At 37.7% G+C, this 22,411-nt stretch overlaps 2 protein-coding genes across 6 annotated transcripts in view; one reads left to right on the forward strand and one right to left on the reverse strand.

Annotated features, from left to right (window-relative positions):
• The window catches only part of LOC134503995 (cytochrome c oxidase subunit 7A2, mitochondrial), a 410,163-nt gene that overhangs the window by 64,442 nt on the left and 323,310 nt on the right, over window positions 1-22,411 (forward strand). The gene's annotated exons all lie outside the window — the stretch shown is intronic.
• Window positions 1-22,411, reverse strand: part of MYO6 (myosin VI) — a 108,788-nt gene that overhangs the window by 22,203 nt on the left and 64,174 nt on the right. For all 5 annotated transcript variants that reach the window (XM_063312891.1, XM_063312882.1, XM_063312873.1 and 2 more), the window contains exons 13-24: window positions 19,374-19,531; window positions 17,433-17,524; window positions 15,828-15,900; window positions 13,770-13,897; window positions 11,794-11,889; window positions 10,372-10,545; window positions 6,513-6,551; window positions 4,133-4,226; window positions 1,832-1,962; window positions 1,633-1,710; window positions 881-1,010; window positions 99-189 (exon numbers count right to left, since the gene is read on the reverse strand). In XM_063312891.1, coding sequence (XP_063168961.1) covers window positions 99-189; window positions 881-1,010; window positions 1,633-1,710; window positions 1,832-1,962; window positions 4,133-4,226; window positions 6,513-6,551; window positions 10,372-10,545; window positions 11,794-11,889; window positions 13,770-13,897; window positions 15,828-15,900; window positions 17,433-17,524; window positions 19,374-19,531 — 1,284 coding nt within the window. The remainder of the gene's footprint in view (window positions 1-98; window positions 190-880; window positions 1,011-1,632; window positions 1,711-1,831; window positions 1,963-4,132; window positions 4,227-6,512; window positions 6,552-10,371; window positions 10,546-11,793; window positions 11,890-13,769; window positions 13,898-15,827; window positions 15,901-17,432; window positions 17,525-19,373; window positions 19,532-22,411) is intronic.

The following is a 22,411-nucleotide window of genomic DNA, read 5'->3' on the forward strand; positions in this document are numbered from 1 at the left end:
AAGGAATATCCTCTCCCATTCGGCTTTACTATCCAACAAGTCATGAGGTTTACTAGCAAGCAGTACACTGCAAGGATTTATACAGATCTTCTTCTTACCGTGGTTGATGCTTTCTCTTGCATAGCCACATACGAATTGTCTTTTGTACTTTAATACAGGCACTGGCTCTGTACTTGATTTTGTTTTTCACTGAAAATAAGAGGAGGAAAAAAGTGGGGGGAACCTCATCAACAAAATATCTAACTCATCCCTAAATATAGAACCCACCTATGACTGATAGATTTTACACTAGTTGATGCTGTTTCCTTCCCTTAAATGTGATTAAGATGCAGTGGTTGCCAACAATTCTTGAGTGAGTGGGACTTGGGCTTCAATTCTCAATACCTTTTATATAGAACTTAACTGGAACTGAAGAGTTAAGAAACTCTTCCATTTTAGTATTTGGCCTGATTGATGGGTAGCGTCTTCACAATTTTGGCAGCAATCCCTCAAACAATGCAAGTGGAAAATATTAGTACAGTGTCTGTACACTACAGTGACACTCCTACATTGTGCCTGTAGACCCACAGGATTTTTTAAAAATTAAATTGTCAAAACCTCACAAGATCACTAAATCTTGCAAGACTTTGGTGTTCTCACATGAGCTCTTGCAGGATTTCAGAAAAGCACACACATTTCATCATTATTGAGCAAGTACACACAAAATCAAAAGTAATATTCCTAAAATTTTTTACAATCTCACAACATTTCAGCCATTTCTTAATTAAAAGAAAGCATTCTAGTGTTCCAAATAAATTTGCTCAAAAGACACAGTTGTAAATAGTTTTGCTCACATGATCCCCACATCAGCCCATCTCACAAGATATTCTTGAGTACATACATTTGATAACTGATAAAGAACACCACTGAATCTTCTTCCAACGGCTGCAGATAAGCCAGTGGTTCACACGTTTAATCAGGTCAGCAAGATGATCTGGATCAGACTTCATGATTTGATCAAATTCTGCAAACTGAACATGGGGAGGGGGGGGAATGCCGTTTAAGACAACCGTCAAGAATGTTGAGAGATGGGTGTTCTATTGTGAGCAGAATGTTGCAGTCATGACAATGTGTAGAGGCCACGGTGGCTGCCCATGAGGTTCTGGAACCTAGTCATGCTACTTAAAACTTACCAACATCTGGAATAGGCATATTTCTGTATATGTATCCTAGAGGACAAATTGTGACTACCTATTCTGATAGTAATACAGAGCGCTGCCACTCAACTTTAAGCTACGAATGAAGTTACAGCACAGAACTGAAGCAATAAAACAGTCTTATTTATCTGCCAAAGCTTTGGGGGAATACAGTCATAGTAATGATTATAGGGAGGTTAACCCACACTCTGAGCACAGTTAGAGCTATAATCAAAATATTTTCTACCAATAGATAAAACATAGAGAGGGGCATGTCAATACAGAGGCTGGCAGCATCAAAAGTGAACAGATTGCAATGCATTTTCTTATGAAATTACTTTCAAAAAAGGTAATGCTGTCTTTTATGTCAATTATTTTGCAGAAAGGTTGAAGAGAAAATAATTTTAAAAAGTCAATGTGTGCTCATTTGCACTTCATGGATAACAATACCACTTACCTTGCCAGGTCTAAAGAATACTTTGGTTAATCCAAACTTATAATCATGTTCATTTAAGCCAAGGGCTTTGAAGAGAGCCTGAAAGAAAAGGAAGACAGTTTTATAAATCCTTTGAAAAAACAAAAGTACCAATGGATATCAATCCACTATGAAAAAAGCACATACAGTTTAAAGGCATTTGAATTCTGAACATGAATACCTTGCAGAACAGTCTAGGGTCCAGACGGGTCAGTTTTGCAGGCATGTATTTTTTGTACATGTTATAAAGTTCATGGAATGAGGCTCGTGATGGGAAACCACCTTGCATCAAATCCAAAACAGACACCATGCCTAGAGTAACAGACATGCAAAAAAAGAATCACCGCTGAATTAAGAGGGCATAGTTGTCACTTTTTCTATATTTGGTATAAAAGATATAAACTTAGCTAAAACAAGAAACACAAGCCCTTGTAAAGTCATAGTGATTGAAGATGGTAAATGAGTTTCCAGTCTGAGTGAAAATCAAGACAGTCTTTGTTGACCTTTCCAAACATTAGCCCTAATCTCTTCCAGCTGATTTAGCCAAAAATTGATGGAGTAAAAAAGCAAGCAAACAAATAAATTTTTCATTTTCACTTCTCAACCAGAAAATAAAAACTAGCCGAAGAATAATGTAATTCATAGACTTTTTTTTTTTTGCAGTGTTCTAGCAACACTTTATGGACTTTTTGCTGACACCAGGATTGAAAAGTTGATGTTTTCTGGATTTGCTTATAGATAAGGGATGGGATCTGGGATGAAGAGATATCTATTTAACCTTACCGGGTGAAGAGTTATTAAATTCGTTTATAATTGTTGTGATGGTTAGAAGTCACTTCTTTATATATTTCTTTTCTTTATGATATTCTCTCTTTTCTTTTTCTTTTTTTCTTTTTCTCTTTTCTTGTACTTTTTATTCTTTCTTTCCATTCTCTTCTCTTTCTCTAAGTTTAGTTTTAGTTTTTACTATTGTAATTAAAATTCTTAATAAAAATTATATTTGAAAAAAAATAAAGTAATTCATGATTAGGACAGAAAAAAGAAACTTCATTACTTTCCCTAACTCCTCTCCCACAATACTGCCAAGAGCATCCAGCCTTCATATTATCAGCCAAAAATGGGGTCAATAAAACGCTAATTAAAGTAAAGATGTTAAGCATTTGTGACTGATTTTCTAAATTAAACTTTAAACATAACTTGATATGACAAGCAACAGGAATGTTTGCCAAGTTAAACAGATGCTTAAAGACTAAAGGTCCTCTGGGATGCAAACATTACAAAGAAATTAAGAGAAATGACAAGGTAGCAGCTAATGAAAACAATTTAACTTGAAATAAGGTTTATTTCAGGGTAATTAAAATAATCCATTTCAAAATCAGCTAAAATTGTTACTTTTGTAGTTAATTAGGTCTCAACCATTTTTAAGGTATATATTCATGTCACCCAGTCCTGCTATGTCAATGAGAGCATCTCAGCCAGGCTTCCAAATCTGTCAGCTGGGAGGAGGAAGATGGGGTAGATTAGATAGAGGTGCCCTCCTACTAACTGCTTAGGCTGTACTATTCATATAACGGGGTGCACTATCTAGGGTCCCAGGGCCCATGAGATTCCAAAAACCATGATTGCAATCCTGAAGAATCTTCCAAGGATTGTCACCAAATTACAATCCTTAATGTGACAGTAGGAAAAAAATAATAAATCCATGGGAAGTTTATTATGTTAACGGTATATTATTACTTTTTAATATCAATTATATTTCACTGTAAGGAAAAGTTCACTTTGGGCCAGATTGTCCTTGCTCTGCCCACCTTTCAGAATCCTGCCTGGATTCTGGACCACTTGGTCCAAACCAATTTGTACAATTCTCCCCTACAATTATTTTATCTTTCTTGGGGGGGGGGGAATTAACTGCACATCTGAATTTAACTAAGAACATTCTACCACAATGCTTTAGAAATAGCTAATATATCAATACTATTGCATGGCAGATTAATAATATAGTGCTCAGAGTGCAACAATTAGAGCTGAATCACTGTAATTCATTTGCACTGGTGGAGAAGGCAACATTTCAAAAATGCTCAGTGATGATGGAAAGATGTTATTTGGATGCTGTACTGTTCTTATGTTCAGAAGACTACAGTGTTAGTTTCCTTTGGCTTATAGATGTTTGGAGGGGTTGTTCTTCAGGATAGTTTTCAAGTATTTCTAATAAATTATATTTTTAAGTGCGTTTTCTTTTTTGTGCTGAATGTTTATAGAGAGACTAAGTTTGATTTTTTTAAATATTTTAACAATAAATATCTACAGCTCATTATTTTGCACAGTAATTTCACTACAGTGATGGAGCACTGAAAAAGCTTAAATACTCATTTTTTTCTGATTGAAGAACTCTCATCCAAAGCGCTGCTACTCAGTTCTGCCAAAATCGTTATTTGCATATTACTCTAAACTATCTTCTTCTTTGGAAGATACACTAAATTACCTGAACACTGGAGCTGGGATAGGATTTGGGCGCCTTCAAACTGGTGACTGGTCATCTTTAGATTAGGTTTGATGCAGCGAATAAAGCTAGACCCCTATTGTAAAGGCAGAAGATTAGCATAACCATGAAAATATTTGAATAATTAATAATAACCAAAAAGGATGTTAGATCCAACTCACCTTAGACACTGCTATCTAATCCCACCACAAATATTTTTCTTTAAGGCATCTGTATTAAGTCTCCCCGCCTTTTTTTTAATACTCAGATGAAATAAATACGTTAAAATGTTTAACTCTGTCCTAAACACATTGTTTTTAAAGCCCTTATAAATATTGTATGCAAGATTATAACAGAGGCCGTCTTTCTATAAGACTGTCAATAGCATTCAATTCGTACCAAGCTTAATACCTAGCAGAAACATGTAACTTCTAGGATACCTGACATGTATACAAAGGACAAAAAAGCCTTGGGAAAATCAGGTTTCCTATCATTCCTGATACTTGGTGTAGCAGTGTACGGATGCTGATGAGGAAGGAGGATGGCTGCTCTGCTGAAGTAATCACTGAATCAGGCTGAGAAAGCAAGGCCGCAGGGCTTTGGAAAAGGGCTGGGAGAACTGTTCAGGCCACTATGGTACCCATGTTGGGGGGATTAAGGGCTCAGAATATGCTTAACTATTTTTTGATCTAAATTTGGAGAACTGCATAGCGAATTAATTTCATTTTCAGAGATAAGAAGAGTTCATTACAATTATCTATTCAAAGCCATTTAAAAGGGAGAGGAAAGAAGGAGAGGGATGAAAATCTTTATATTCAGAGCTCTAAACCATAAGCAGCTCTATAAAACAAGATGTCAAAATAGAAAACTCATGATGAGCCTTCAAAACTTTATGGTGAGGTTTCAAAGCTTGTAACAGACCCCTCCACCCTCACCCTGCCAAAACAGAGAGAAAGTGGGGGGGGGAGAGAATTAACACTAATTTATCAAAGCCACATTTCAATAAAAACTTAACTGTAAAATGTGGTTAGAATCTCTTCCTGAAGGATTTATCTTAATTTATTAACCATGTGGATAAACAAAACAACAGTACAATAAATGAACATTATAGCTAGTACAGAGTTCCAAATTCTGGAGAACATTTAGTTCTTCTCTAGAATCTTACTTACCCATTTGCTAGATTTTTATCTGATTCTGAAGTGCATAACTTCTGAGCAAGAGACACTAATGTTTGAAGCTAATCGCTCTTATTTCACAATCAGGAATATCCATTATGCGTGCTATTTCAGATACCCTTGAAAGAGTTGCTTGAAATAAGCTACTTTGGATTGCTTACTGAAAAGTCAGGAGGACACTCTGAACTGTCTCAAGACCTAAACAAATTCAGTTGCAATGGATTACTACTTGTGCAACAGTCACACAAACAAAATATGTGGCTTGCTGGCCACTGCTTTTAAGGGACATCTTTTAAAGAAATCTTTCCATGAACATCCAGATATCTTGAACTAACTACCATGAATTCAGAACCATGGCTGATTGAGGTCAAACTTCCAGAACTGGATGCTAAATGCACTGGACCGACTAGAGTGGTCTTCTGCATCATCCTTTTGCTATACTGCACACATCATGGAGGACCACAGCCTAGCAGAAAGTTCTTCTAGTTCAGGAGCATGTAAATCCTGTTGACTTGAGGCCCACACAAGGCTTAGTGTGGCATATTAAGGGCAGCATTCCAAAAATGGGCAGAACTACAAAGCTTAATGCATTTTAATTCTTAAATTATCACTAACATCCAAAAAGGGCTGAATTTGGGGTTCTGGCCCACTGTGGAGGCTCAGGGGACTGCAAAAGAGGAGCTGGTGGGTCATATGTGGTCTCCCATCTGCAGGTTTTTAATCCTTGTTCTAACATGTCCCTGGATACAATTTGTTCTGAGATGTTTCTGTTAAGGACTACAGGTGAACTACACTGACCCCAAAGGGCTTCAATCTCTCTCTCTCTCTCTTATTTTTTTAATATTGATCAGTTTCCCTATAATTGGTGTGATGCAGAATCACTGAATGAACTGACTACATGAGCATACCTGTAAAAAAATAAAGGATTTCCTACTAAATGGATTTAGCCAGGATTATTCTTACAAAGCTAAATATGCTGGTTCTGACAATTCTCATCTGCTACACGCATAAAAAATGGTCAAATATGCAAAATGCTCATGTGTAAAATTCCATTCAAATTTACCTGATATCCTGCTTTAACAGATCCCCATCCCCACATTAGTACAACTAATCTAGGGTTTATTTTATTAACAGATTTAGTGCAAAAATATAAAAAGAGACGGGACCTTGTAACAGAAGGCACCAAGTTTCCATGACTATTTACTTACAGTGCTACGAAGCTTTTCCAGTAGCAGGTTTAGCTGAGTCTGTAAAAGAAAAGCATCTGCGTCAAACTAGAGAAGCACAAATAGAGCATGGAGCAGGATGTGTCACTATCAGCATGCATCTCTCAGCACTAGCTCTCTACATAATACAAACTGTTGCTGAAATGGAGTGCCAAGGCAAACGCACATGTCGGGCCTGACCAGCCTCAACTATGCCAACTGCTGCACTTTTACTTCTTGGTTGAACTCCTCCAGCAACAAAGACATTTACATCTTTCCACACCAACAGGTAAAGGGGATGTCTGGGAGAGAAAGAAAGGAGGGAAATGTGAATGCCAAAGCCAGGCAGTTCAAAAGATGGCAAAGCCACATGTAAAGAAATGCCCTTAGGCAGAAGGCAGGTCTGTCCCCAGACAGCAAAACGCCACATGCAGCCTTCCCCAACTGGATTCCTTTCGGATACACTGAATTACAGCTCCTATTACCTCTAGCCTGCGTGGCTAATGAATAACATACAACTTAACACTGGGCCAATCCTTTCCATTGACAACTACCCCACTCACAATAGTTTAGGGAAAGCTTTCCCCCAATAATCTCACTCTGCAATTACAAAGATCAGATGAAGCTCAGCATTCAGTTCCCCACCAATAGGCTAAAGCTGTAGAGTTCAGGAACAGCTCCATAGTGGCAACCTGTTTTTCTAGACTTCAACCAGGTCCTGCACATAAGAATCTCTCAGTTCCCAGGACAAAATATACCTCCACTTGCACAAGCCCATTACACTTCTTCCCCTCCTCTTTATCGTCTATGAAAATATTAGGGGGTTATTTATTTTTATTGTATGTAACTCATCTTAACACATTGCGCAATGTCATTGTACTACAAAAATAATCAACAAAAATGACAGCTGTGTGTATATAAAGGATCAAGGAGGGAGTAGACTGCATACAGAACGGAAGCAGTGATATCACATTATCCTAAGAATGTACCAACCTCTCTCATTAAACTTTTAAAGTCAGTACACTTAAAATATTTCTCTCTTGCTTTTGGAAACTAGAGCTGTTGCCCTGGTACTCATTGGCTACAATCTTTGTATGTAATGGAAGAGTGCTACTTGTTTGCTTATTGTGAGCTCATGATGAAACACCATCCATTCACCTGGGAAACAGATATTCCACCTTGAGTTAGTAAATGAGCCTTAACTGGCTCCTCTGCTAGGGCTTTTATGCTGGACTGATTAATTAGTTTTATTTCACTAGGCTTAAATGCCACTCCAAATATTGAGCCTAGGTGGGTTACAATCCTGCTGCCTCAAAATAGGATTAAAACAACTCAATAAGAAAATCAAAACTTTAACAAAAAATAACAACAGACTGATCAAAACTGAGGAACAATGCCAACAACAAAAATCAGTATCACTCATACAAAAGGATGGAACAAACGAATTTATCTCTGTCTCAAAGGCTAGCTGGAATAACCAACAGGAATGCATAATTTTGTACAAACCAATGGTTTCTGTTTTAATTGTTTTATATTACATTTCACTGTTTTATACTACACTCTGCTTGTCTGGTAGTTCCCTAGGTATGCCCACCTAGGGATAGAAGGGCCAGGTATAAGCCAGAAAATTAAGGAGATGGGGAAGTACCGTGTGAAATTGTTCTGAATTGCTCCCTCCTCCCAACTGTACTGGATTTATGCAGGAAACATATATTAAGAACCACACAGGTTTCAACCCACTTTTATCTATAACAGTCTACTGTTGAAAACTCAGCACGCATATTTACCAGGGTCTATAGTTTAATTACAACGAGAAATCCACAAATTCAGTTGCCTGCATATCTGCATCTGGCATATCCACCCTCTGCCTTTAAAGTTCACTGGACAGGGCACAGTGCTCTGAAGGGGAGGCAATGTGTATGGGGGGTACAAGAGACCGGCCCATTTTACAACTTATTTGAAAAAAGAACATGATGGAAAGAGAGTAAACATTCTCCTTGGTACTAAATACATAATTATTACTTTACCCTTGGAAGAAAATCAGAACCCTGCTCTAGAATAGAAATGTTTTCTCAGTACTACGTGAAGAAGAACTGACCTGCTGGAAATGAAACCCCTATCTCAATTACATTATTGATAAAGGAGGAGTCCACAGAGCATCCTATTTCCCTTCAACCTTTGGTCTGGCTTCTGCCTGCTTTTCCTCTCTGTCTCCCTGTAGCTCCCTCCAGCCATCTTGAGCTGTAAAGGCCAACTAACACAAAAACTGTTGGACAGCAAAAAGGAAGAAGAAAAACCAAACCAAACAGAGAAGGCTTAACATATCAAGTACAAAAGGAACAGTCAGAAGCCAGGTTTACAGCTCATAACAAAAGAGCAAAAACAGGAAAAATATCAGACTTTTCATTTAGTTAGGAAAAAGAGGAAAGGAATGCCCAGTGCCCTGAGATTGTTTTCCCCTTAAAAGCAGAGTGTTTCTTCCTCCTCCTCATTACATTAGAAGAATTGCTCATGCCTCACTTTCATAGACAGCATTCACTATTTAAATGGAACATCCACTGTGAGATCTTGTTAATGAGGGCCACTTCAAAGGTACAGGCTGTAAGAGGGTAGCAGAGAGGAAAGCTTCTGAACTGAAGATATCCCATTTGGCTTTGGCAAGACAATTGTTCTCCAGCACCTGTTGTGTTTGTACCATTCTACTACTGAGGTATTTATTAACAGAGTCCTTGAAGATTCTTCATTCCTCTTGCAACATGCAGCATGGTCATGGCAACCTCTCAAGAAGTTCAAGGCCATGGACTAAAGTCCTGCCATTTGTCTGCTAAAATTCTGCTAAAATCCCTAAGGTAAAGGTAAAGGTTTCCCTTGACATTAAGTCCAGTCGTGTCTGACTCTAGGGGGCGGTGCTCATCTCCATTTCAAAGCCGAAGAGCCGGCGTTTGTCCGTAGACACTTCCGTGGTCATGCGGCCAGCATGACTACACAGAACGCCGTTACCTGCCTGCTGAAGCGGTACCTATTAATCTACTCACATTTGCATGTTTTCGAACTGGTAGGTTGGCAGGAGCTGGGACTAGCAAAGGGAGCTCATCCCGTCACGCGGATTCGAACCGCCAACCTTCCGATCGGCAAGATCAGCAGCTCAGCGGTTTAATCCGCAGCACCACCGGGTCCCGCTAAAATCCCTACAACGCTGCTTATGCACACCTGGTACAGGTGGGTTGAAACAATCACTCAGGCTCTAGCGCGCTATGAATTTTATTCAGGTACTCTGTGCAAACTAATTTTTCCTTGCTTAGCAGCAACTCCAGACTGGACAGAAGACGTTTATGAAGTTTTTGTTTTAGCTGATAAGAATTATATGTTACATATAATGTTGCCAAATGTTGCTTTTAAAACATGATGGATGATTTCTGTAGCATAAAAATTAAGAGCATTACCAGTGTTCTTAATTCAATTACTATATATCTTTATTGTTAGGTGTATAGATTTATAGATAGATTGATGTTTTGCTTGTCTGTCTAGTTGTTTCTGAGTGTGCTGGCTTTAGGCCATAGTAAAATTTGACTTGACTTGAATTTTTGATATAAAACTTCCAAGAAGAACTTTAACAGTCCCATGAGGCAGCAGCATGGAAAAATTATTAAGGGGACAATAGGAAAATCCACCAAGAAGGCATACTGAAAATATGAGATTCTTTCAAGTGAACCTATTAAAAAGCAAATCCCACTGAAATCAGTTTAAATAATGATATTTAGGATTGGTCTGGAATGAAACTGAATCCACTATCATATGTTCCTATCATTATAGGACTATAAAGAGCAGTCTAATAAAGCTACTAGATTTCTTGTGCCCATACCTTGAATTTGTTGCCCACGCTGATAAAACTTAATTTTCCTGCTTTTTGCTTAGGGTCCTTATTGTTGTTAGTGTTGGACTCAAAAATTTGCCGGATAAATTTATCCTTGGATTCACATATAAGGGACTCCAGAGACATATGCAGAGCATCATTGTTTTTTTCCACAAACTGGGTCTGAGGAAAATCAGAAGCATTAAAGTTACTTAGGGGAGCACACAGATCTGAGCTATCTCTAGGTCATATGTATGAATTAAGGCAAGCACACATGAAGAAGATTGGCAAGAACTCTAAAAGCAATACTATAAAAACCCTGTGGGTTTGTTTGTTTGTTTTAAGCATGGAAGAATAGGCTCTATTTTCAAGTAGCAGTTTTGGAGCAAATAAACTACAGCAGGACAACTGGGTAGGAGACTCCTGAACATCAACAGGTTTTGGGCTATCTCAGAAGGCCAGAACAAACACAATGGGTTTTTAATATATTGCAACTGTTAATTAATAAGGTACTTGTAATCTGCCTCAGATGTAATATGCATCTCCATAGCCAACCTGTCTTGCTTTCCTTTTTCCCTCTCTCAACAGCTTAAATCCTACATCAGTTCAGCCACTCCATGCATCTGATGAAGTGAGCTGCAGCTCACAAAAGCTTAAACCTTAAATAAAATTTGTTGATTTTCAGAGGAGCAACTGGGCTTTCTGATTTTTGGATACAATAGACTAACATGGTTCTCCTCCTACAATATTTTGAAGTATATTTTTTGAAAATGTTACTTTTCCTAAAACAATTATACATAAAAAACACTATTGCTCATAATGAGCAAAGTCATTCCCTTGATAATGAAAATCCTGTGACTACTAGTTAAACTAAGCCAGTTTATATTTCTGGTCTATTATTATAATAAACCAGATTTTTTTTAAAAAGAAAAACAACCAACTATTTGCCACCTACTCTCACACACACAGTTGTCACTTAGAGAAAGGAAGGTCTCAGATAATCTCTGGGTTCCTGAGCAGAGACTGGAATGCACAAGGAACAGGGACTTTACAGTGATGGCCGTGCATTTGTGGAAGGCTTCAAGACTCACACTGTTCACTTTCCTTTTGCCTTCAGAAAGCAAGTATGAGTTCTCATAACAAAACTGTATATGCCTTTAGCTGACCTATTTATTTGTGAATTAATTTCCAGAGAGATCACCGGATTGTCCTTCAGTATGATACTATATCATATTTTATGGTTAGTAACTGCTCTGTAATCTACATGCTGATTGTAAAAGCAGAATTTAATTTATATTAAAATAAACATTTACAGAATATCCATAAAATAACAAAAATACACATTTGTATCTAACAAAGTCCATTATTGTTTATTAACACATTTCTTTAAAAAATCATTAAAGAAAGAGGAACACTATCAGATTCATTTACCGTCTCATAGCATACTGCTCCTGCAAAATGTCTGATGATAAATCCCTCATCATCACGAACATTTCGATGAACAGCCAATTTAGACTTCCTGGGTATCTGAAATGCAAAAGAAATATAATTTAAGATATATAGAGATATGAAAAAAAATGCTGTAAGAGCTCACAACAAATACAAATGAGACATTAAAAAAAAATTAAAAATCACTAAGTTGTGAAGAAAAGCCAGCAACAAGATCATCCAGTGGCAATATACTAGCTAAAAGGATCTCAATAGCCTCCCAGTAAATATTGTTCACACTAGCAGGAACATATAAAAAGGCAAAGGAATCCAAACAAGAGCTTCTCAAGTACACCTTAACAAACAAATCAGGTCATGTGGAAGAAGACAGATCTTCTAGTAACCTGGCCCCTGGCAGTTTAGGCTGTAAGCATTAAAAAGATAAATAATTGAATTGAATTTAGAAATAAGTCAGTGTAATTATTTCAAAATCAGCTGTACATATTCTGTAATCCACTCAAGTCAGCAGTCTTACAACCACATTTTAGACTACCTATAACTTCTGGTGGGTCTTTTAAAGGCAACCCTAGAGAGCACTGCCTTTGCATGTGACATAAGGAACAAATAATGATAGCTATATTGTCATCACAATTGCTGTTTACTGCCATTTTCCTTGGAGGCAGGGATACAAGGACCCAAAAAGATCACATCTACCTCACTTTAAAAGACCTATAGCTTTACCTGATCTACAGTGAATTTTGCAGGTAGTATTCAGTGATGACCTTTTTAGACACAAAGTTCTAGGGCCCTTAAATGCTTGGTCACAACCTTTTCAAATAAATATTTATTTATTACCTATACATTGAGTTTCTACCCTGCTTTTTCTCTAAGAGCTCAGGACAGCTTACATGGAAATCTCCCTTCATTTAAATGCCACAACAGCTCTGTGAGATAGATTGGACCAAAAGAGAATGGCTAGCTCAAAGTCATCCAGCAAGGTTCCACAGCTGCAGGTGGACTTGGAGCTCAAACTCTCCAGTCCTTACCCCACTACATATTTAAATGGTCAAAGTATTTTGTTCCTACAGGCATACAGAGAAAACATCTATCTCAAATATTCCTCACTAGAAAGGGTGCCATACAAGCTCCATATTGTATTTCTTCTTATCCTTTAGACTGATTTCCCACCTCTTCCCCAGAGACTCAAGAGGTTCCCCTCTGTTTTATCCCCACAAAAAAGTAAGAAGGATTGGACTGAAGGAGAGTTACTGGCCCAGACTCACCTAGGGAGTTTCCATTACTGAAGGTGGATTTATACCCGGATACGAGTCCTAGTCCAACTCTTAAACCAGTGTTTTTCAAACTTGACAACTCTAACAGTTGAAGTCCACACATCTTAAAGCAACCAAGTTTGAAAAACACTGACCTAAATATTCTGGTTGAAATATGCCAATCCAGAGTTTAACATAACATGATTAGAATCAAACTCTTGCACCACATGGGTAGGTAGAGAGGCATTTTAACAACTCATCACAGATTTTATTTTAGGAACTGTGGCAACGACTGCCACAAAGCAAGTGGTTTCATAATGAGAGTGGCATAGTAATCAAGAATGTGCAAAGTTCTTTACTTCAGGGCCTCAGCCAAATTGAACTGACTTTCCACTTTCACAGTCTCCCTATCACAGTCACCCTCTCTATTAGTGATGTGCAACCATTTGGTTTCGAAACAAAAATTTGCTTTCGTGGGAATGGGGGCAGACATTTCTGGGGACATTGTTGCACTTGTCTTTACCTCCTTAAAGAAGGCATGCCTTTTTCTTGGTTCACAGGGTAGCTATGTGGTCCCCAGAAATGTACGCATCTGAGTTAAAGGGAAACTGATAGAATTAAATAAGGAAGCAAGCTAATCTCAAACAGTTGTTTAAGCTGATTCCTCAGCTGGGGACCAACTAATCTAAATTCAAAAAATAAACCTACTGATAGCCTGAAGTGTTCCTTTTGTTTCTGATGCACCACTGAAGTAAAATGTTGATCGCTTGGCTGTGGAAGACGATTTTCTTCATCCAAAATATCAAGGATTCCTATCAATTTTCCTTCAATCAAATCTGTTTGCATGATAAAAACAACAGGCTATTTCATAAATAATATGCAATAATAAATGCCTAACCTAACCAAACAAGAAAATACTTGCACATGTCCTATTAATGTGCTTTCTATGCCCCACAGAAATTTCAGCCTCCCAAGGCAGGTGCAGTACAACTATTTTAAATTATTGCAAATTATTTAAAATGCAAATCATTGCATTTTAAATAAAATATTATTCACTGATACAGCAAGTTATTGGAATGGCTGCAGTTTAAACAAAATTCTCTACTGCACTTACATACTCTTATGATTTAGTATCCATGTTTCTACTGTTATTCAAAGGGTACTTACATATATGCATTAAAAATACATAAAACCTATGGTAAAATCAAATACAGAAATGCTTTGTAAAATGTAAACATTTTACAAATATAATAAAATAGTAGTGATCAAGAAATACATCACTGCTGATAGCAAGAAGACTCCTGACATACAACTATAAGGTGAACAGCAGTTAATATTAACAATAAAATATACAAAAAACAAAACAATACACATCATGCCTGGAGCAATACATATATTCACATCCACGATACCCTGAAAAATGGGCTCACTAAACACTTTGGCCCAATGCCCAGGAAAAAGCCAAATATTAATTCACTGAGTCCTAGCATATTTCCAGGAGGAATTCAAGGTGCTGGTTGTCACCTATGCAGCCCTTCCTGGCATGGGGCTGGGTTATCTGCCAGACTGCTTCTCTTTCTTGTTTATACCTGTCCCACCAGATCCAACAGGAGGGGCATGCTCCAGGTCCCCTCAATTAAAGAATGGGATCTAGGAAATGGGCTTTTCTGTCACCGTGCCTGCCGTCTGGAACACCACAAGATAATATTAGATTGTCTGACCCTACCAGCCTTTTGCAAAGCACTGAAGACCTGAATGTACTCCAGGACATAGGGGGTTAGGAGGTTAGATGCCCTGTGAAATGTTTTGCTGAAAGTTTTCTGGATTTATTCTCAGCGACATTTTAGGTTTTTAAATGTTTTGTTGACATTGTTTTTTATAGGGTTTTTAATGTGTTGTTAGCTGCCCAGGGCCGTATCTGCAAAATATAATTTGCTGGCCATATAAATTGATTTGATAATTAAATAAATGAATAATAATGATGCATTATAGAAGGCCATCAGGGTCAGGGCCATCCAAATCTCAGAGATATATGCTGTTCCATGGGGCAGGCACAGAAACAGAGAAGGCAAACTTCCCGGGTCCCACTAAATAACACTGTTCTTGACCGTGACAACTACTTTACCACCAAATGTATGTTTTGGAGGGTCTGAGAGAAATAGCATGGGAAATAGACACAGCTGGGGCTGCAGGCGGAAAGTCATTAAAAAGTAACCTTTTTCCTGCCTTCTACCTGGAAGAACAGCAAGATAACAAAGCAAAATTCTTCACTGCTTCCAGTTCACTTTTCTTCATGTAAACATGACTTCTAAGCCTGTGAAAGTATGACTTGTCCCACTAACTAGTATTTAATACACTTTAAAACCAACTCTCTATTACTGAGGTAAATGGTCCAGGATAATTTACTAGCTTCAGATTTTGGTCTGGTGGACCCAAGCCATTTTAGTGAGAAGACTCAACTTCAAACATTAAAATAAGGCATGGTTTCATTCAACTTAAAAATACTTTTCCACAGTTTGTCTTACCCCAACCATTCTAGCCAAAAAATAAAGACCCTTTGTCAAATCCAGAAGGTATAAATTATAGTATTTTCTTTCAAAGTAATTTAACATGGGGGAGGGTAAACGTTTCCCCCCGTAATTGTTCCTAGTTGCTTTAAAGAATCAGAAAAAAACAAAATGGATGTAGTTCTGCATACTTTTAACAGAAGCCATAATCAATAGAGCTTTAGCATATAAACACTACCCCACTATTCAAGTGACATACCTATACAGTCCTGGTTATCTACATAACGCACTTCATTAACACCTAAACCTTCTTTCTGATAAAGCTCTTGTTCCTGTAAGAGAAATAATATTATCATATAACAGCCTGTCTGATCATACCACTTACAATGGCTGTGATGTCAGATTCCATTAATGGCTTGGCCACTCTTCTGACTCAATGTGACTTATTTCTGATGAAGCTGATCCCACCCAAAAAGAACTTGTCATTCCTGAGTTGCAATGAGCTATTTCACTGGTAAGCAATTTGACTCTGAGAACATAAAACTCCAGAGCTGAAATAGCTGGAACTTGTTTTAAAAACTCAAGCTTCTTAAAGAAAAGCCCCATATTTTTCTGAGGCCCTGAATAACCATGTCTCATATGTTTATTCTTTTCTGGGACATCAGGGATCATGAACAGTCTACCTTCATCTGATTGCTAGAGATATAAATAAAGCTGATCCTTTTCAGATGTCAATGGTATAACTAATACCAGCCCAGCATCCCCTGTTCCGTGTGCACTAGAAGATGAGCTGAACTGAATATTGTCACTTTCAAGTTTTCAAGGACTTGCAAATATTCCACATGTGCTCTAAATGACACTTGCAAATATTCCACATGTGCTCTAAATGACACTGATTTAGATAAAACTCAACAAGTGTTCACATAAGAGTTTTCAAGTCATCACGTAAGACGAAAAAGAACGCTGAAAGACCCGTGCTGTAAAGATTGAAGCCAGAACCAGTAGTTTCCAGGCTGGAGATGGCCATTATGTAAACATACAACAGCAGCTTGACTTCAAAGCCACCCAGGATATTATGCTGTGCGAAGTATCCATAAATTAGGGAAGGAAGAAGTCATGCATTTTAATCCCAAGGCTGTTAACAGTCGTTTTCATCTTCTCACTGCCAGGGAGCAGTCAACTATTGTGGATACCTTCATCTTTGTCCACTATAAAGATTCTACCCTAGCCAAACTGGGCCTGCAAGTGTTCTGCCAAGTCTATCTGGGAAGTCAAGCTAAGTTATGAATGTCAAAAAATATGTGCCAAGTCCTGGATAGAACAGCCTGTCATGTGTCATTTTTTTTTGGAAACAACTGAATTCTGTGAGATTCAATGAAATAGCTCCTAATATTGCTATGGGTAGTATTTTCTAGGGATGCGGTGGTGCTGCGGGTTAAACCACTGAGCTGCCGAGCTTGCCAATCGGAAGGTCGGCGGTTCGAATCCGCGTGACAGGATGAGCTCCCGTTGCTAGTCCCAGCTCCTGCCAACCTAGCAGTTCGAAAACATGCAAATGTGAGTAGATTAATAGGTAGCGCTTCGGCGGGCAGGTAACGATGTTCCGTTCAGTCATGCCGGCCACATGACCACGGAAGTGTCTACAGACAAACGGCGGCCCTTTGGCTTTGAAACAGAGATGAGCGCCGCCCCCTAGAGGCGGACACGACTGGACTTAATGTCAAGGGAAACCTTTACCTTTACTAATATTTTCTAACTCATATGAAGCTGACCAAAATTAAGTGAAAAATCAAATATAATAATTAGGGCAGCATATCTGGTTTCTTTCCTGAACCATTTGATTGTTTGGCATGTTCTACATTACCTCTTTGAGGATCCTTTCATTAAAGAATTGCTGTAGCTTCTCATTACAGTAATTAATGCAAAACTGTTCAAAGCTGTTATGTTCAAAATATTCTGCAAAACAAAATGGTGAACAGCTTTAGAGTGCATACAGTTGGCTTAAAAGATATCATCTCACACTCCATTATAGCAGAGCATTCCACAATCAGGCTTTCTACACTGAAATGGGCAGAAGGTAAATCTGGATGAACTGGTAGATCTCTTGACTTGTTGCAGGTCAAGAAGGATTTCTGACAGCCAGTAGTATAAATAATAGCAACTCCCTATTATTTATTTATTTATTTATATTTTTTATTTTATTTTATTTTTATCACAATTTTTATTGCATCACAAAGTATTGTTTTGAAGTGAAGACAGCTTTGGGTAACATGGGGTGGATTTTTGTCAGGAAAAATTACTTCCGTTTAGCAATCTGGTACATTCCAACTTTCTATTTTTTAAAAAAGCAGTTCTTACAAGTCTGAAATCAGCTGGCATCTGCTCTATATAGTAGTAGTGGCTACTACCATATAGAGTGAATTCCATCCTGTCATCTGGGAATTCTGGGAGTTGCAGAACCAAGAGATGTGGAGGATATTAGAATGAGGAAAGCTAATCAAGAACAAAATCTCTCCAGCAACCATGAGAATATGTTCAACTAGAAGTCACTGAATTAAATAGAAAGAGCTTTTTCCCATTTTCATATATTTGCTAGGAAAAAAGCCCCACTGAATTCAATATGGCTTACACTAAACACAACTAGAACAAAGGCATAAATATAAAGGTGTTCTTTTGTACTCTTCCTATTTGTTTTTTACTGTCAGTTCTTATATAATTGTAGGATTTAATATATACTCAACAGTAAGGATATAGATAACTAAGGCCCAACAGTCTCATCAAAAGACAATCCTGGGCTTCATAGACTTGATCCTTGAATTCAAAGAATAGATAATGAGAAGTATGAATGAATGAATGCTTTATTATAGCTATTGGCCAATAAATTGAAATATTCTATAAGGCTTAAAATATCCAGACAATTAGCAATACAGAACAAAATTTAAGAACATAATCAGTGCCCTGCTGGATTGGACCCCTGATTCATCTAGTCCAGCAGTCTGTCTCTCAAGGAAGCCCACTAGTCTCCCAGCAACAGGTAACAGCATAAAATCAGCAGGAGGCTGTTGGCTACAGTCATCAAGGCTGCCTATTTTGCTGGCAATCTTGTCTTCTCGTTTGCCTCACCCTACAGGCAGCTGCACAACATTTTGCCACCTTAAAGGTTGCAGGAGATTGTCTGAGAGCAAGGATTCATCTGGGGGCCAAGAAAGTTTGTGGATAGGAGCATAATGCACTTATCATTTAGACCTATATAACATTCAAGGTATAATAGGGCATATCCCACTGTTTAGACACAGTGAACCACAAGGGCAAGTGCACTCCTTTTAGAACAGATAAAAGAACCTTAAAATGGGCCTAAGAGAAGATCTCTAAAATATCTAGGCATTTCCAAAGTGGTGAGTTATTTGGTTGGCTATGAATTCTACTTCACATTCACATTTTAAGGCCAAATCATTTTGGAACTAACTTCAATTCATTTTTTAAAATTATTATTAGATTGATATCCCACCTTTATTTATACAAATCAAGATGGTGTACATAATGCTCCTCTGTCCTACTGTCTCCACAGCAACAGCCCTATGAAGTGGGCTGGGATGAAAGAGAATGACAGGCCCAAAGTCACCCAGTCAGCTTTCATGCCTAAGGGAAGACTAGAACTCAGTCTCCTGGCTTCTAGTCCAGCACCTTAATCACTACATCAAATTGGCTGTCAAATTTTGCCATTCCATGTCCAGGATTTCTTGTTGTAAGAAGTGATAAACATGAAAATCACATAGCCTGAATAGTTAAAATGTAAAACACTTACCAAAACCTGCAATATCCAGAACACCAATGAAAAAAGATGATGTCTCAAATGGGAAACATTGATTTACCCTGTTTACCACATGGTCAAAGAGGTGACTATAGACAGTTTTTGCCAAAGCATCGCGTGCATTATTTGCCTGTTCTACTTTTAATGGAACCCTGCAGGGAAAAAGTATTATCATTACTATCAATTTGCTCCATATTTGTGGGAAAGCATTCTCAAGGCAGATTACAACAATATGGACAAAAATTAAATAAACTAAATATTTAATAGAAACAGCATTAAATATGGAATTCCAACAATAAAAGCCTTGGCAGATGAAAAATCTCTATGGCCCTCCTAAATACAACAAGGAGAAAAGCAGTGGAAGAATTGCATAAAGAAGCTTCCTGCCTCTGTTAGGCACCAACCTAAGATATCTTAGCAATGTGCCAGAGAGCAGCAGAATCACCATACTACTAGTCAACCAAGTTCCTGATGAAGTCATATAATAAGGAAACATACTTAAGGATACCAAGTTCTTCACCAGTAGCATAAGCATAGTCATATAACTGGAAGCATGCTAGTGTGGACAGTAATATATTAAAGATGTGCAGATCAGATTAATCTGAATGTCCCAATCAATTTTGAAAATCAATCTGATTCATTCTGGGCATTTGAATCAGTTCAGGCCAAATCCCATATGATACAATTTAGCTGCATTCCCTCAAACCACATGCCAGAGAGCATCAAAATTGGTCCAGCTAGATTCAGAGAGTTGAACACAGGGATAATCCATACAACTTAGAGGTCTGCTGATTTTATGGCCAGGCTGGGCTTATGTAAAGCAACAGTGCCACATTGGCCAAGAATATACAGCAGCTGCAGAAGAACAGTAGAAAAATATGACTATCATCATGAGAACTGGGCCACTAGTTTACTTAAATAGTGCTTTTTCATATATCCAGCCTCTGTGTACTGTCTGTATGTCTGTGTATATAGGAATATATACCACCAATCAAAGCCACCTCACAGAGGGAAGATTCATGAGAATTTTTTTCTTTCCGTGTCTCTTTTTTTAAAATCACTCATTTTCTTTCTAGCTTCCCTGGAAATGTGGAAAAGCTATATCGAATAATGACACGTTCTTCTTTTTTATGAAAAGCTAGGAATAGCAGAAAGTGACGTGTTAGTAACTTGTATATCTCCTAGCACTGGTTTTTGGTAATAGTGATACAGCTTTTCTTCTGCAATGCTGATTTTGCTGACTTTTCCACAATACTGAAATATTATTTCAGTGCCAATGGCTAAATCAACTTCTTTCATCCGAGAAAAGACAATATCTACATTTATTGCTGACTAGAAACCCCTTATAGACTTTTTGTGTGAAACAGAAAAAAATGAACTTATGATTTATGGTTTTGATAATTAAATAGAATTGGCCATAGAAAGAAGAGAGTTATGTTGTAACCATAGAATAAGAGGCAAACTTATAATTGCACTTATACCTGCTGCAAAGAAAATTGAAAGCTACTTCTTCGTATCTTTTTTCTTTCTTTTCTATTTTCATTTTCATTTCTTGTACTTCTCTTTGATTTCTTTTTCTTTCTTTTTCTTTTTTTGTCTTATATTAGTTTGTGTTAGTTTTTATATTCTTTTTTAAAAAATCTTTAATAAAATTATATAACAAATGAAATATTATTTCAGTGCCATTTATTTAAAAGTGCCATTTATTTTTTAAAAAAACCCATTCTTGTGAAACAAATTATATAAGATGAAACATGGCTTTTAAAAAAAAAGCATTTAAAATAAACCATATGCATGCAAAAGTATTAAGACATCACTGACAAAACAGAAATTTTGGAATACGTAACCCTACAAGAATTTCAATCCACAACTGACAAATGAGGGAAAGGTTGTATAGAGAAAAAGATGGAATCAACAACATTGGGACAATATAAAAAAGAAATAGAAAAGATTGTGCTGAACCACTGAATCCAGAGGAGCATCTTGAAAGAAGAGGAAGAAAAAGCTAGAAAGACACCTGTTCCAAAAGAGTTTCACTGAGGACTGAGGTAAATGTTTCCTAGATAATATTTCCAAAAGGACTTTGAAGGGGCCCCAGAAAGTTTCCAGGAAACCCATAAAAGGTTACTGCTAAAGATCAGTTCACTTGTATTTTCAGGTCAGACTGACTGCTGAACCCACACTTGTTTTTGAATTTATATTCTTTTTGATGAGCACATTATACAGCAATTCAGGTTTGACTATGTGACAATGCCAATGAGGTTCAATTAAGGTAACTCAGTGCCTATTCAGATAACATTGCTCTTCGCTGAATTAGCTTCATTGGGCCATACATTAAAGTCACCCTCTCTGGGGGAGCAGGAATCTCTGAGAAAAAGAGCAATTAGGGCTACAAAAGGTTTGGAAAAGGCATTGCTGCTTCCGAAATAAATCCCAGGAACTAGAGAAACCAGCCAGTTGCTCCCATCTGTGTTATGGAGTTCCTTTCCTTCTCTCTGCAATGGCTACTACAAAAAAGGGATAAATCTTCAATGTGCCCTGAAAAGTTAATCATAAGGAAAGAATACGTTTTGGTGAGTGTACGTTCAGCTGAGTCTTACTTTTAGCACACGTATGCCCTAATCCAAAAGTAAAACAAAACACACACCAAACCTCCTAATACTGAAAAATAGTAACACAGCCATCAGCTCCAGAAACCGATTTTCTCTGCCCTCCCCTCATTTCAGGATGAATCAGTGAGAAGAATGGTGTTCTGGCCCCGTGAATCTGAACTGTTTCAGCCACCTTAAGCCCTACTTATTGGAAAGTACAATCCTATTTGAACGGATGCGCAGGAACTGTCCGAGGAAAGCTGCGGTCAACCCTGCCTGTGCTGTTCTCTGGGTCAGCACAGAGAGGAAGTCTGTGGAGCTGCTGCCAGCACTAAGGGCAAATGGCAGCCTGTCTTCTCTAATTCGACAGATTTATGTAAAGGGAACTTAAATAATACAATGAACCAAAATCCCCATCGCCATTACTGATGGTAAAGGAAC

Source organism: Candoia aspera, chromosome 1 (genome assembly GCF_035149785.1).
Source record: "Candoia aspera isolate rCanAsp1 chromosome 1, rCanAsp1.hap2, whole genome shotgun sequence".
In the NCBI taxonomy this organism is placed as follows: Eukaryota; Metazoa; Chordata; class Lepidosauria; order Squamata; family Boidae; genus Candoia; species Candoia aspera.